The sequence below is a fragment of the Opisthocomus hoazin genome, chromosome 1, assembly GCF_030867145.1.
Source record: "Opisthocomus hoazin isolate bOpiHoa1 chromosome 1, bOpiHoa1.hap1, whole genome shotgun sequence".
Lineage (NCBI taxonomy): Eukaryota > Metazoa > Chordata > Aves > Opisthocomiformes > Opisthocomidae > Opisthocomus > Opisthocomus hoazin.
Genome location: NC_134414.1, coordinates 77,906,899 through 77,924,324, shown reverse-complemented (window position 1 = coordinate 77,924,324; position 17,426 = coordinate 77,906,899). Strand labels below are relative to the sequence as shown.

Below are 17,426 nucleotides of genomic sequence, written 5' to 3'. Positions count from 1 at the left end.
CAAAAGATGGATAAATTCAGAAATAGGAAATGGGAAAGAAAAAGAGAGCTATTACATGCTCTAAAAAAGAACTGGTATGTTCATAGAGCTACAGAGAGGAAAAAAAACCTTACGGGGCCTCAATGGAATTCAACAAAACACAAAGACTAAACAGTTGTCATCAAGGAGTTTTTGGTCATATAAAATAATTACATCTCTAAATGCTATTAGCATACAGCCTGAAAAGATCTCTCATTTATTAAAACAATTCTAGTCAAAGTTCTCATAAGGTTACTGAATGACATTAGTAGTCAAATAATTGCATTACTTCAAAAAAAAATGCACAAAGTTAGATCAAGGAAAGAAATAGCTGAGACATATAATGTTCTTGTTATGTTTACTTCTGATGTGCTTTTAACAACATTTAATTAATAAGCACAACACATATCTTTCTTAAAAAAAAAAAATTAAAACTGTCGGTATCTTATAGGTGCCTCAGTTACACTTCTGCATCCATGGTTAGGTGCAAGGCAGCTGGCAGCAAAAAAGCAGGCCACATTTAAATGTCAGTCTATGGATTTAGGAACTTAACTGTAAGTTAAAAGTCTGGCTACTGCTGTAAGTTTATGGAGGATTCCTCCCCAGGGATAACTGCTTTCAGGTTTATTCCCAGAAACTAAAAGAATATTTTTTTTAATTGAACAAACATAACATGAGCAACATGTTCTTTATTATCTCCTTGCCTATTCTCTGTTTTTTCATTCTGCATTTTTTTTTGAGGAAAATAAACATTTTGCCTACAGGTTGATGGTGGATTCAAGTGTGCCAATGTGCAGAATTACCAGTATTGAGCACAGCATGTCTGAGCAAATACTCACTAAATAAGAAAAATCTGAAATTAGACTGCAAACATGATAAATTTCTGATGAGTAGACTTGCCTTTCATAAGACTTAATTGCTTGTTCCAGCTTCTCTTTATAGGCATCAAGATTCACTGCCTGAGGATTAATTAGCGTGATCTGCTTCTTGTCGTTGCTAACATGGGTGAATTGTAGCATCTATTACACAACAAAAGACAAACACTTCATTTATCATACAACTTCTCCTCCACCAGAATAACTGAATGCCCATGACGCCTTGCCCAAGAATCAGAACGGACAGAAGGAATACTGGGAGGCTGCAGAAAGAAAGATCTGTGCACCCCAAAGAAATGTCAGAATTAAGACATATTTTCCAGCCTGCTAATAAAATTTTCTGAAATTATACAATTCCTTTGTGCAGAAGCTGCAAATTAAGATTCTTAACTACTAGTTAATTATAACTAAATAAGTACTGTCAAAAAACTCACTCTAATAATGGGAGGATAGGTCAGAAGGGAGACAAGCATGTCTAGATCATGACAATACTCCAGACTGTATTGCTTTAAAACAACACTGTCTTACAGTTATTAGCATCTAATTCTAGCATACAGATGTGATAGTTACTTATTTAAGTGTTTTTAATACTCTTATTCTGGAGGACCACATTTTCTAAGGAATTAAGAGTACTAAAGGTGGAGAGAGACATTTTTCACCATCACACTGACCACAGAAAAGTGAACAAGGTGGATACTTCTCAATGAAACTAGTCTTTATTAACGACAATAACGCTTAGGAACCTAACCAGGTTGGTCAGAATCAGGAATTTCAATACCTTTCAAATCTCACAATTCAGAATCTACATAAGTCAACTTCATTACAAAATAGAAAGTGATACACTTACAAGTAGATCTCCAAAAGGCAGAGAAAAGGGTAGAAAAGGATGACAGAGCAAAGATGCCTCCTAAATTACTCAGCAGTTCATATAAGCAAAGCTATTTTATAAATCAGTGTCCTGATGATGACTATAAACAGAAAAAAATCCAATAAACAAATGGAGAAGACAGAGAATATTACTCTCCCCAAAACTGTCTTCAGCACATATGGTTGAGTGGGAAGCTTCTCCAAGTGTCTCTCTGAGATGAGGATATAAATGACAAAAAGATGGAAAAGGTTCAATTTAAATCAAAGTACTACCCTTGTTGGGAGAATAAGGCAAGTAATCAGAAAATAAAACAACAAGAAGACTTCTTTGAGCATAGTTTTCAGTGTGTTTTATTTGTGTTTGAATCATCACAGCCTAGCTGGATTCCAAATTACTGCTGTATGGCCATTTTTTCAGGAGCAGGAGTGTGACTTTACATTCCCTTGCTTTCTGAGGACATCTTCTCTCTGATTAATAAATCTGGGTCACAGCAGTGCCAGACCACATCAAAGCTCCTCATATTAAATTAATCTTAAGATCATTTAGAAGCAAAAGTTAATGGGAGCATGTCAGTGAAGTATCGTGCCAGAGACAGAAGAGGTAAATCTCTGCCCAAAACTATGGACCATGAAATCTGGCTACCTGTCATTTCCAGGGGGAGTTTGAAAGCTGAAAGGCAAGGAACTGAGAGTACCCCTCTCCCAGTTCCATGCTGTCATGGTTGTCTGCTATGTTACTCAAACCAAGTTTATAAAAGTTCAGCAGGGCTTCACCATGTAGAAGCCCTCTTGTACATTCCCTTACAAATTCCCAGAGTAACTCCAAGTACAAACAGCATCATTTGCAAAATGAATATTTAATACAGTTTCTAAAACCCTTTGAACAGAATATGAGGGGTAGACAAACATAAACACATTATTACAGTATTGAAGAATGGAATGGAATGTGTTCTTAGCAAACAGTAAAGTTGAAATATTATGCATACTTTGAGAGCAATGAAAACTGCTCATGAAGACGAGATAAATTTGACAGATTCAGCTGAAAGAAATCACAAGGAAGCTTTTTAGTGCCAAAATGTTTTGTCATTTTCTAAATTAAATACTTGGACTCTCATATAAAAAGAATTCACTTGTTTCACAATGGCTTTTATTTCAAACCCAAAATTTCAAATTGTTAAAGACAAAATGAAAGCACAATAACCCTAGAAAAATCTTTCTTATTTTAGACCGAACATGATGTTTTGGTTGGCTGAATCTGAATTTGATTCTTCTGAGCAAAGCATTGAGTCAAAACTCCATGACCTGCAAAGCTGTGCTTAAGATGCTACAATCTGCAACAGATGCTCACATGGTTCTATACGGGAGGTTTGCTCCAGAACTACCATAGGGTAATTTAGACAAGCCCCCAAGCCTTTTTTTTTTTTCTGGATATGAATCTGATGGGTAGTTTAATGAATTAACCTCTTTGAGATAACTCAGGTGAAACTGACAGGTCACACAGAACTGAAAACAACAGGTCAGCCTCCTGTTAATGAACAGTTGTCATGGAAACCTTTTGCTTGCTGCCTCTCCAAGGTGAAAAAACTGCTCATAGTCACTCCACCATCACTGCTAGCAAGGACCGAAAATAAAAATTATACTATCCCCAGGAAAGAGAACAAGGATGTCTGCACTCTACACCAAGAAAACTAAGATCTCAGAAGGAAGAATGAAAAAATGTTTGTACATTTATTATCTTCAATTAAGTCTTCTGAAGTACTGGAATAATCAAGATTCTTAACCAATGTGTTAATGTCTCCTATTCAAGCTCTATGTCTAGTCCCAGCACCAATTTTCTGCTTTTCCTTGATATGCTGGCATAAGGCTTGAGGCAGAGCGGATTCCACAGCTCATATTCTACTGATTCCACCTTGTGTGCAGCCCCCAACCTTCTTTTTCCTTCCTATACCCTGCTTCAGATCCAGAAAATTCCATGCCTCTACACATAGAATAATAATTCTCCACTGCTTGAGAAACTGAGTGTCTATACAACTAATGGGGATTAGCAGGTACAAAGAAGTGGTAAAAATGATATATTATTTTGTGTTTATATCTCTGATCATGGATCACTGTTTAGATTCTGTGCAGCAGCTGTTCATTCTAAGAACACTGAACTTCATTCACCCCTGAGATAGACTACCATAAGCTCCCACGACCTACCATTAAAAGCTACCTGTATCACTTGCTGAATCACACCTTTAACTATTTTCAAAGACCTTTATGTTTTACAGACTACTGTTTTTTCAAATAGCTGTTCAAGTGCAGCTCAGGATTGTCTGGAAAGGACTCAAAGGAGTCTTCTTTTAGAAACACGGCAGAAAGAGCTCTACTTAGTAGGTGTATTCAGAAGAAGGTGGGAAAAGAAATGACTGCTCAGAAATCAGTCTTAAGAGTTATGTGACAGTCACAATGTCTCTTGTTTGACATTTCACTTACAGGAGATTGTTTTGTGCAGTTTAGTGAGCATTGACTATCTGATTTTTTTTTGAAAAATGGCTATTTTATATTTGAAATCTTAAAATGTACATTTCTAATGCTTTTTCTACAAAAGCCATATTTTTATTGCATACAAAAAAAAACCTAACACTTCAAAAAAATCTTAAGGATCTCGGTTCTGACTTGCTTTTACTAAAAGAGAGGATCTGGTTATGCTTCCATAATCTGCATGTTTTTAAAAAAAATCCCATTCCTAAATTAAAAAAAAACATGAAAACTTTAAAATGTACAAATGTGTAAATTCATAATGAATATTTTCCTTAGCTGTATATCACATTCTATTCCAAAATCCTTGCTTACCTCTTATTATTTAAATTGACCCTGTTTAGCTTTTTCTTTGAGTATTGTTTAAGGAAATAGTTTTAATTAGTTAAAATGAGTTGAAACATATTCATAGGACTTTCATAGGATGCATCATACAAGAAGAATTAGAGCAATTTGCCAAAAAATGGACTTCCTTTAAATGGAATGGCAATTAATGCTTCATGATACACAATTCATCATTAATTTTGCATCTCCAGAATCTCACAATTGTATACAACTATCAGAATTAAATTTTAGTTACTGAATTCCAATACTTTTCAAAAGGTCTTAGCAGACACATGTAAACCTTTAGAACACACAAATCCACAAACTGTACATCTGCACAGTTTTCCAGATGACTTTATGGACCTAAAATACATACTCCAGTGAAAAAAACATGCATCAGTTGAGGCTTTGGTGCTCAAGAAATTGCTGAATACCTGATGGCTGCACACTGCCATCAAATGGGTAAAGTTTGCAAGAAATACTATTAACGATCAGTTTTATCTTCTTACTGATGCATGAATTTTCAGAAGGGACAGGCAAGGAAAGAGAGGCAGTGGGGTAGCCCTGTATGTTAGGGAGTGTTTTCATTGTCTAGAGCTTAATGAGGGTGACAACAGAGTTGAGTATTTATGGGTAAGAATCAGGGGGAAGGCCAACAAGGCAGATACCATGGTGAGACTCTGTTATAGACCACCCAACCAGACGAAATATTCTATAAGCAGCTGGGAGAAGTCTCGCAATAGCTAGCCCTTGTTCTCATGGGGGACTTCAACTTACCAGATGTCTACTGGAAATACAACACAGCAGAGAGGAAGCAGTCCAAGAAGTTCCTGGAGTGTATGGAAGATAACTTACTGACACAGCTGGTGAGGGAGCCAACTAGGGAAGGTGCCCTGCTGGACCTGCTGTTCATGAACAGAGAAGGATTGGTGGGTGATGTAATGGTTGGAGGTCATCTTGGGCATAGCGATCACAAAATGATAGATTTTTAGTTCTTGGAGAAGTAAGGAAGGGGGTGAGCAGAACTGCTACCTCGGACTTTCAGAGGGCAGACTTTGGTCTATTTTGGAGCCTGGTTGACAGAGTCCCTTGGGAGGCAGTCCTGAAGGGCAAAGGGGTCCAGGAAGGCTGGACATTCTTCAAGGAGGAAGTCTTAAAGGCACAGGAGCAGGCTGGCCCCATGTGCCACAAGATGAATCGGCAGGGAAGAAGACCAGCCTGTCTGAACAGAGAGCTTTGGATGGTACTCTGGAAAGAAAACAGAGTTTATGTACTTTGGAAGAAGGGGCGGACAATTCAGGAGAACTGCAAGGATATTGTGAGGTTATGCAGGGAGAAAATTAGAAAGGCCAAAGCCCAGCTAGAGCTTAATCTGGCTACTGCTGTAAAAGATGAAAAAAAATGTTTCTATAAATACATTAACAACGAAAGGAGGGCTAAAGAGAAGCTCCATTCTTTATCGGATGTGGGGGGAAATGTAGTGACAAAGGATGAGGAAATGGCTGAGGTATTTAATGCCATCTTTGCCTCAGTCTTTAACAGTAAGACCAGTTGTTCTCTGGGTACCCAGTCCCCTGAGCTGGAAGACAGGGATGGGGAGAAGAATGAAGCCCCCATAATTGAAGGGGAAATGGTTAGTGACCTGCCACACCACACAGACACACCCAAGTCTATGGGGCCAGATGGGATCCATTCAATGGCACCGAGGGAGCTGGTGGAAGTGCTCACCAAGCCACTTTCCATCATCTATCAGCAGTCCCGGCTAACTGGGGAGGTCACAGTTGGCTGGAAATGTGACGCCCATCTACAACAAGGGCTGCAAGGAGGATTCAGGGAACTACAGGCCTGTCAGTCTGACCTCAGTGCCAGGGAAGGTTATGGAGCAAAATATCTTGAGTGCCATCACATGGCACATATAGGATAACCAGGGGATCAAGCCCAGCCAGCATGGGTTCGTGAAAGGCAGGTCCAGCTTGACTAACCTGATCTCCTTCTATGACCCACCCACTTAGTGGATGAGGGAAAGGCTGTGAATTTTGTCTACCTAGACTTTAGTAAAGCCTTCGACACCATTTCCCACAGCATTCCCCTGAAGGAACTTGCTGCTCCTGGCTTGGATGGGTGTACTCTTTGCTGGGTAAAAAAGTGGCTGAATGGCCGAGCCCAAAGAGTGGTGGTGAATGGAGTTAAATCCAGCTGGAGGCCGGTCACACGTGGTGTTCCCCAGGGCTCAGTATTGGGGCCAGTCTTGTTTAACATCTTTATCAACGTTCTGGACGAAGGGATCGAGTGCATCCTCAGTAAGTTTGCAGATGACACCAAGTTGGACAGGAGTGTGGATCTGCTTGAGGGTAGGAAGGCTCTGCAGAGAGATCGAGACAGGCTGGATCGATGGGCTGAGGTCAATTGTACGAGGTTCAGCAAGGCCAAGAGCTGGGTCCTGCACCTGGGTCACAACAACCCCATGCAACACTACAGGCTTGGGGAGGAGTGGCTGGAAAGCTGTCTGGCAGAAAAGGACCTTGGGGTGCTGGTTGACAGCCAGCTGAACATGAGCCAGATGAGTGTGCCCAGGTGGCCAAGAAGGCCAATGGCATCCTGGCTTGTGTCAGGAACAGTGTGGCCAGCAGGAGTAGGGAGGTGACCGTGCCCCTGTACTCGGCACTGGTGAGGCCGCACCTGGAGTACTATGTTCATCTTTGGGCTCCTCCCTTCTATGATTCTATGAATGAACATTCAGATATGCATTATACATTCAGTGCCCATCAACCATCTACAATGAACACCAGAGAATGTAATTATGACATTTCTAGAATGAATAAAAAAATCCTTTTGAAAACAGTACCAAGTTTTATGTTTGCTTTGCAACAGCGTAAGAGTTTTACCTCATCAAATACTTTAGAAACTACATGCTTGTCCAGAACTGGGATGTATTTGGTACCACGAGGGACAGCTGTAGGAGCTAAGGCATCCATGATGGTGAGTCGCCTAGCAACCAAGCCATGAGTCTTTAACCAAAGAGACGAAGACATATCTAGAGAACTAGAAAAAAGATACTGTAAGATGTAGCACAAGGTAGAAATACATTTGAGAAGTCTGAAATGACTGAAGAAAAGTGTAAACTATATTTCTTATGATGTATCTATAGATGCACACGCATACCTTTTAGATGTCATTTTCACAGTTTTCTGCATTTTCAGATCTAAAATAAAACATTTGCATTTCATTATCTTACAGTTCTTGTGCACACAAAAGTATACATAAATAAGCTGACATATAATAACATCATTTTTAAATTTTAGCCTGCTAGCAGTGTCACAAAGACTACACAATAATCTTTATTTCAGCACCTAAATTAATCAGTGAGAGTTATGTGCTTATTGATGCTTGATCAATAGAAGCAATGTTACTATATGCCTCATGAGCCCTAATTAATCCATGAGGAAATCTGTAAAATAGTTGGTGAATTATTCAATTAAAAAAAAAATGAACCTTGTATGTATTTATTTCTTATAACCCAAAAAGAAAGATTAACCAGTTTTTTCCCCAATTCAAGATGTGATACCAAGTGCTACCACTAATGAGATGGCGAGGAGTGGCTAATTTAAGTTATACTGATATGAAAATCTGTGTAAAAACAGGAAAGTGAAATGTAAAAAAGTCAAATATCTTTAAGTACCATAAGTGAGGTTTTAGAACAACTTAGAGGACCTATCATAAAGTTCAGAGTTGCATGAATTACTGAGAGAAATGAAAACTGTCTGAATGCATATCCACGCCCCATTGGAAATACTTTTGTGTCTACATACGTGTCTGTCCCAGAGACTGTGGTTTTTGCAAGTCTAATCATACTAATGTAGTGCAACCTCCTTTTATACTGGTACCGCAGATTTAGAACCACTACTCTCAGCTTTAACTTCAACATTGAACATAACTGCAAATTACTGTATCACAACAACAATCTATTACTGTATAACAAGATTCTCAAGATCTATTTAATCTGTTGGTAAGAAGCAACTGTGATAGCCTTTCAGCAGTCTAAGGCACAGCTGTATCACAGCTGCCACATACTGTGGACGTAACTAAGCTGTTGTAAACTGAGTAGTTTAGGCACTGGCAGGATTCTGGCCGCAGCTGTAAGGACCTTGTTACAATCTCCTCTGCGTGACCAGCTCTCTGTATCTCTGCTGCGTTCCAGTCCTCTGTGCTGCAGGTCTACAGTTTTGCCTCGAACGACACGCCATTAGTCACAAACACAGCAGGAGAAATGTTACGGTCTGCCCCACGCAGAGTTTCTTGTTCTGTCAACTTGCCTTTGAAAATGGTTGTACATTTCACATTGTTTTTGACAGAAAAACTCTTTTTTTCAGGAGATATTCCCTCCTCTGGGCTCTCTTCCCTAGATTTCACACTATGGCTCAGGATTCGCAGCAGACTTGTCTTTGTTTGTTCTGTAGGTGTTGAAAGGGAAAGAAAGGAAAAGATAAATTACTCCTCAAATACATGTTTGGGATTTTTGAGTTCCTCTTTGGTATCCAGTCCCAATTTTTAATGGACTGCCTACAAAAGACCTCAAACACAAAATTACTTTAGCGCTAATTTGGACTTTGTACTTTCCCAGAGATGAAGGCTTCTTGTACATCAGCTGGGTTAACTTGGTTTCAGACTGCACACAAAGGACACTTCAAAGAGAAGCGTAGTCTTACAGGTGCAGTAAGGGGAAATATTAGTGTAAGTAATGCTGTAATTAGTGCAACATAGATCAGCACTTTATTCTTGCCAATGATGTACCTAATTAGACTAAAAAGAGATAAGGGTTTAATATCTACTGTTAAAAAACTGTTTACAGAGCTTCCAACACATTCTGTCAAAATGATTAATTCTTCATGACAGGGCCTGTGATGAAGCATAAATGAGCAGACATTTGTCTGTCTGTGGGTCAAATGAGTAAGATGGCTGAAAAGTAAAAATGAAGAGAAGTTAGAATTTCAGAAAGGTGATTATTTTAATCACCAAAGGCTTCATTTGTTCCTACAATGAGGGCTGTTTTTTGCTATTTTTAACAGAATCTTTTTAAGTTAGTGAATAAATTCTGCTACCAACTACAGTTCATTTTAGTCTCACCTGCGTATAATGCTTTCTTCCTTCGGGCTGGACTGTCAGCAGTGGTTTGCCAAGTTTGCTGATGTGGTGTCGGTGCTGGCTCTTCTGAAACACAGCACGGCCTACTGCTAAGAGTACTACTCAGCTCTTCAGTGAGGTCGGTTACAGAAGACACAGTATGTGTCTGCTTGTGATCACTGCTTGTGACAAAAAGAACAAGCAAGAAATTACTTCAAACATACATCACTGGTTTAAAAAACGCTAATCTGAAGTCTTCTGGTAATTTAAATACTCTTTTCAAATACTTCCAGTTGTGCAAAGCATTTTCTCCGTTATCCTAGTCTGCATTTCAAAGGGGAGTTCAAAGGAGGTTAAAATATTCTTAGTTATTTAAACTATTTAAAAGTTGTTTTTTAGTCTATTTAAAAGATGTTCATTACTTTTAAGGCAACACCCCTGTATATCTTTAACAAGGTCAGAATGTTCTGTAATAGCCACTTTGAATCCTGGGGGAAAGAGTGAACCTACTATCAGCAATTAAAATAATATTTTGTATATTATTATTATTAATTATATAGAATACTTAAAATTCTATATAATTATATGTAATTTATAATATTATATATGTATGCATATACTGATGTCCCAGCATTAACAAAAAATAAAATATGCAAATTCTGAAATAAACACTCATCTACATTTTTATACCGGACATCCTACCTGCCCTTCCATATATATGAAATTTGCACAGATGAATAAGGCATCAGGCAAGTTATTTTTTTTATTAAGGCTGTGCTCCTGTAGAGATTACAAGTAACTTCATGCTTGAAGTTAGGTCTGTGTTTGTTCCCCAGACTGAAACTCAGTATAACCAGGCACGCAGAAAACTTCTCCACAAGGGCTCAGGAGTCTGCCTCCAGTAAGCTGTGGAAGGACGCCTGTTTGAACTGTCATTCTTGGCACTGTGAGATTTTCAGCATGTTTTTCAACTGATGCTGAACATGAAACTATTTTTAATTATGAGATTACATATCATTTTATAAGAAGCAAAGATAAATCTGGCATGAACATACAGACACACACTGTAAAATCAAAAATGTGAAACGAAGTAAGCTGAATTTCATTCGTGGTGTTTGCCACCTTTTGAACAAATACATTTGTATGTAATTTATGTTTCAATCAGCATATCCCAACAAGTAGCAATTTAGTTATGAAGCACCAAGCCAGCTCTACCAATAGGACAATAATTATCGTGAATTCTCTAGGTCAGAGGGAGTAACTTTACCATGGGCTGAAGCCAGAAAAATAGTTTCTTCTATTTGCTTTAATTATTCCTAATAATTTCAGACTATTGAGATATTTGAGATAATTTTGTTTTAGGCATCACAGTGTTGGTGTATTTTTCCAGATTTTTGTTTTCCATTACTGTTTTAAAACAAAAAACATAACCAACAACCTTTCTTTTTATGAGAGGAAAATATCAGAGGTTAAAAATGCAAGACAATGAAAAAGGAGAAATGTAACAGATAGCTCCTATCTCTTATTAACATACTAGCAGTATGAGGACATACTTATTCTCCGGATCATTTTCTCCATTATAACAATCCATCATCAGACATTCAGCATGAAAAGTCTTCACTTTCTCTAGGTCTCTTTCTCCTTGTTCAATCTCTTTTTTCAAAAGATGTATGTCTTCACTCTGACGAAAAGAGTATCAAGTGTTTTATTACAATTACTCCTAAACATGTTTCATTTCTGAACTGAAACTACACAAGTTCTGATAATAATTCTGAGTAATGACTTGGTTAGGAGAGCTGCATAATTTTGTATACTTTTTAGGTAGTCTCTCTGTTTCCTAAATCAAAGTTTGTTTTGTTCACTTTGTGTATGAACAAGCTTATAGAAAACAAGATTAAAATGTGCTTGGCAATGCAGCCTTTCAAATTCTTCCTTTTTAGGAAAAGGAGAAGCATTCCCTAACAAGCCATTTACCCCTTGAGATATGAACAGCCATATTTCTGAATAATGTAATGAGGTCAGTATCTCCCCTCATTCCAAGCAAGCAAATAAATAAGTATATAAATAAAATATAATACAAGATATGTACATTACAACTGTTGTCCTGTCATTCTACAGATCACAGCTGTATCACATCCTGTCCCTGAAAAATGGGAAGTAAAAACCATACTCTTCAAGTAAACACTGGAACCGACTGGGAATCATTTGGACTACAGGAGGAAACAGGAAGGAAATTCCAACGATGATCCCTTTACAACTCCCACAGCGCCAGAAGTCTGGAGATGGACAGCATGGACTCTGGCCCTCATCTTTCCAACATACGCAGTGTCACACAGTAGACATCAGCAGAATCACTGAAATTGCCCACTACACTCTCCGCTGTCTTTCAAGAGCTGGAGTATTTTCACATCTTCCTTCTAATCAGTGTCTGTGAAGTTCTAAATTACCTGCTACTGTCTTGTTCCTGGTTGTCCTCATTGTTCCACTACCACCATTTCTAAAATTTGTGGAACTAATGAACTGAGTGTTAACTTTAATTAGAAACAAGAATATGCTTTAAATGGGTGTTTCTGTTAGCCTATTCAGAAATATCCTATCGGGGATTGTTAGATTGTGCTGCTTAGTCACACTTGATAGGCGACTGTTATTCTAGTTATTTTACTCATTATAGAACTCTCCCCAGTGGCTATTGTAGAGCAAACTTTTAGCAAAAGTCATAGAATCATTCATTCATCATCATTCAAATTCAACTCTGCATTCCCTCATTTATTAACAGGATACAAACCATAGTTTAATTTTAAACAGTAATTTATTTCTGCGACAGCAGAGATCACGTGTTTCTTCCAGAGCCAAATTTGGTCTATGTGGTTTTTGCGTTTTGGTTTTCAGGGGTTTTTATTGGAACATTAGCACTACAAACGTATTTTGCATGACATTTGGGCTTTTTTGTTGTGGTCTAATAAAATTTCATATGCAAAAAATGTCACACTCACTGCTTTCACATCACTTCAAATCTGACTAGGATTAACCCTCTCTTTTTAGTAATCTATTGTAATATGAAATCACAGTAATGTGAGTCCTGTGGCTTCTTCAGTAGCATGAAGAAACAAACATTTATGTTCAGATACTCACAACAATAAACTCTCCAGCATCAGGATCAGTCAAATAAATGTTGTAATAATGAAACCGTCCCTCTGTTTCAGTAGATAACTCATACAGAAATTTATTAGCTTCTATATCATCACAGTTGAAGGATACAGTATGGATGGGAATTTTAGGATGAAGTTGGACTTGAGCCAAAATTATTTGAGGGGGCTGAAAATCGAAAAATATGTATTAAACATGTGGCATCTAGAAATGTAATTATCAAAATATGGAGAATTTGTAAAAATTTAATCAGTCATACTGTTGCTTAGAGACAGTTATAGATCAGTTACAAGCATAAGTTTTATATGGATTGCTATTTCATAATTATATAAAATCAGCTAATTTAAAACTGAATTTGAAACACTGTTGATGCATTAATGCACGGGATACCCTAATAACATAAAATAAAAATTACAGTATAATCAGTATTCTGTTTCTGAAGTCTTAAATGAAAGTACTAAAGTAACTACTGCATTGGTGTTTAGTATCACTGGATGTATATAACTGAATATTTTGGGATGTATATAATTGTTGATATTTTTATTAAGCTAAATTAGCTCAATGACAAGTTGATTCAATACCAGGAAACAAAATAGAGGCTGAGAAAATAGGACAGCTAGTATTCCTCCTCCAATAAAGAAATAAAAATTAGGTGAGGAAGTAGATCTACCATGTCTAAAAATGTTGAAGGATCTTGTAGAAAAAAATTATTGACTCAGTTCTCTAACTTCTGATAACATTTCAGTTGTTCAGAATAATGTCATAAATCTTGATAAATTTAGCTTTCTCCTGGTATTTGCAATATAATTGTTTGTTGCAATTTAACAGTTAAAAGCAATCTTGGTCATTTCCCCTTTTCCATCTATAAAAGTACAATATAAATCATCAAAGCCATTATTAACTAGGTAAAAAGAAACAAAGTATTCATCAATTTATAACTTCATAAAAATATTAAAGAATCTGAATAAGTGCACATTAAGCCAAATTATTCTTTAATAAAATATTAACAGATGTCCTAGCTAGCAAAATTGTGAAACAATGCAAAGATTTTAATCAGTTTTAAATTGAGTTTTAAGGAGTGACAGGCAATAAAAATCAACTTGTCTTTAGAAAATATCATCGATTAAAACTAAAATTAAAAACAACATTAAAAGATGTGATTCAAAGTTTCTCATCTGCTAATTTAAAACCAGGTTTACATTTTGATATTCAAATAATTTTGAAGCATATAAAAGCAGCCTTTCCTTCTGGGCCACTTTCCTTTTATCAAGGAAAACAGAACAAAAAGAAAAGTAGGCCTTTAGCATTTTTCTTCCTTATCAAGTTATAAAAAAATTATTTCTGCAAGTCTATGATGCTTTCTAAATCCTAGATTTATTGAATATGCTTCAGTAATTAATTTCATGTGGCTTTCAGCCCAGCTATTTAGCTATGTAAAGTCAGGATTTTGCTGCATATCTGCCATTACAATCAAGCTAAATTTTCAAGAGCAAATAAAGTATTTTTAAAATGCCATTCTCAGCATATGGACTCGTTTTCACTATGCATTGCAGCTGCAAAGTGGTTTGTTTTCCAGTTTTTAGTTGGTGTTATATAATGTGATATAACATGAAGTAGCATAATTTTAAGTCACAGTAACAACACATTAATAAATAAAAGCATACTGTTGATTTTGTTATCCACTTAAAATGAGACTTAAAGAAAGTCCAGACTGCTGCTACTCCAGAACTGCACCTACATGAGATCAAATTTGACTCAGTGGGATAAAAATAGAATCATATGGAGACCTAACAGAACAATATTAACGATAACTTCTTTATATGAAAATAATGTAAATTAATAATTAGGCCCTTACTCCTCAGACATGGCATAGTCTTTATGTAAGTTCTGCAACAGAATGTAAGCGGGTACTTACTTGTATATTTGATGTGTTCTTTGGGGAAAAATGTTGAACACCAATTTGGGGGTTTTTTTATTTTGCTAGCAATCATTTTCTTTTTAGGTTTTCAAGCCAACATGCAAGACTGCAGGGTTTTAATGTTTAAATCCAACCACATCATAGGTCCATAATTATTTTATGATTTTTAATTCATGAGATATTTGTACTAAGTTAGGAAAACATTTTATTTAACGCAAATCCTAACCTTGACTATAACATACAGCTTTAATGTTTAATCCAAAGCAGATCCTTAAAACAACTCATGAGAAATGTCATGAGTTATCACGCACCAAAGACTGGACTGTGAACAGAGAGTTCTAATCAAAACTCCTTCACAAACAGCACATTTCTCAGATACAATTTTTCAATAGTATGACAACATCCAAGAGGCTGAGCTCTGCAGGTATGATATTTGTCTCATATTTCAGCCTTCTGACACCACACTACTGCATTTTCTGTTATCTCATTGCAGACCTGGTCAGGTCTCCCATCAGTCAAGAGATAAATAGCCTGAGTGTCAGTATCAGCAAGAGCAATCTGGAGAGCTTTGAGTGTATTTGTGGAACTTCCAGCCTAAGAAACCAAAAAGAAAAAGACAAAGAAACAGCTATAAATACTAACAGTTCTTTGCCTCTGTTCTTAAATTCATAATGACAGTGTACTGATTCAAGGTATACTACGGAACTGAAATGAGTAATAAATTGGTGAAATATTTATGTCAAATAGCTAAAAAAATCAAAGCAAGTGTCAAAGTAGCATAAATTTGCACCAAATTGGTATTCACTACTTATGCAAACACACATAAGCAAAATGTTGGCAACAGAAATATGAGCTGTAGAAGCAAAAACAGTCACTAAAATACTATAAACAGATAGGAAGATGTAAGATAAAAGATACATAACTACGATATTTTCCCACTGCTGCTCCTGATTGCCTACTCATCACACTCCCTTGAAATATATATTTTACTTATCCAAATAATTCAAATGCTCCACAAAAGAGTTGCACAAATGTATTTCTCAAAAATAGGTAAGGGACTTCCTGTTTTCCTGAACAATATTTTTTCCAGACTATCTCCCATTTTTCTCCTCAGCATATCAGTGTGAACATCATTTCATTTTTAGTAGAAAAGTTAGTTATAACAACAAAACATACACAGTAAAGTAATACTGTGCCCCCTAAAAATTCACATTTGAGTAATACTAGCACTTTACCTGTGTCATTAACATACTTAGTGATCATGATCTGTCTTTTTTGGTTTTAGACTACATGCAATTCTAAACTCAATGAAATACATTTCATGGCTTATAGGAATGTAAGAAATACAGTTTAGATGTTCAGATTTCCACTTTTCAAACATTCAGTGTAAAAAATCTTCCAAACTTAAGGGAAAAGTAACGTTTTATCAGTATGGAAAAGTGTTTTGTCAAGTCTTAGTCTTAATCTTTTAATGGGGCCAAAGCAAAATCCCTGAAAAGATGAGTTTGTTTTATGCTAGTATAACATCTGAGTATTGCTCTGGATGGCAGTGAGGATTGCAGTGATGTAAGTGAGCAGGATCCACGTATGTAATGCATTACAGAAGGTAAATATAAATCGTATCCTGGGCTGCATCACAAGCAGCATGGCCAGCAGGGCAAGGGAGGGGATTCTGCCCCTCTGCTCCACTCTGGTCAGACCCCACCTGGAGTCCTGCGTCCAGCTCTGGAGCCCTCAGCACAGGAAAGACATGGAGCTGTTGGAGCGGGTCCAGAGGAGGGCCACAAAAATGATCTGAGGGCTGGAGCACCTCTCTTGTGAGGAAAGGCTGAGAGAGTGGGGGCTTTTCAGCCTGGAGAAGAGAAGGCTGCAGAGAGACCTTATTGCAGCCCTCCAGTACCTGAAGGTGGCCTACAAGAGAGGTGGAAAGGGACTTTTTACAAGGGCCTGGAGTGATAGGACAAGGGATAATGGCTTTAAACCGAAAGAGGGCCAGACAACAAGATAGTTCAGATACTTTATAATCCTACCTTCTAATTCACAAACAATCCTTACCAGTACCCACTCATAAGAAATAACTAGCCTAAGCCATTTTCTTTGTATTAAATATATCTTTCTAATGTTTTAGTAGGCATTACAAAGTTTTAGGCACATATTACTCATTTTTATGTGTAAATTGGCCATGCTGGCTCTTTTCAATAGTGGTATACGGTTTTGATCTGCTTTGAAACAAAACAACTTTTTCCACTATATCATGGTGGATGCTGATGATGTGAGGGAGATAACTATGTACCTTATGGTAAAATCTGTTAATTTTAGGTTTCTCAGTTGCTACTGTTACAAAAGGAACACTGTTTTTATCAGTGTTTAGACAAAGTTGAAATGCTTCAACTGCATGGCATAATCATCCCCAAAATTTTAAATGTTATCACCTCTAAACAATTTTTAAGAAACAGTTACTGTTTATAGCTCAGCTTCCTTATTCAACATCCTGGGACCAAAATATGTAAAATGAGATCAAAGGCTCTACTCTGATTAATATTCCAGAGCAACCTTCTGTTCATTTCAGCTTCCATGTGAAGCCAGTGTTCTGATCTCAGGCTTGTGACTACTTTAAACACAGACTAAAAGGTCAG

At 37.0% G+C, this 17,426-nt stretch overlaps 1 protein-coding gene across 1 annotated transcript in view; it reads right to left on the bottom strand.

The window, feature by feature from the left end:
- VWA3B (von Willebrand factor A domain containing 3B) overlaps positions 1-17,426 on the bottom strand; it is a 77,237-nt gene that overhangs the window by 26,064 nt on the left and 33,747 nt on the right. The window contains exons 14-21 of the mRNA XM_009943900.2: positions 15,286-15,384; positions 12,858-13,040; positions 11,279-11,406; positions 9,729-9,904; positions 8,891-9,055; positions 7,767-7,806; positions 7,490-7,646; positions 919-1,037 (exon numbers count right to left, since the gene is read on the bottom strand). Of these exons, the coding sequence (XP_009942202.2) occupies positions 919-1,037; positions 7,490-7,646; positions 7,767-7,806; positions 8,891-9,055; positions 9,729-9,904; positions 11,279-11,406; positions 12,858-13,040; positions 15,286-15,384 (1,067 nt within the window). The remainder of the gene's footprint in view (positions 1-918; positions 1,038-7,489; positions 7,647-7,766; positions 7,807-8,890; positions 9,056-9,728; positions 9,905-11,278; positions 11,407-12,857; positions 13,041-15,285; positions 15,385-17,426) is intronic.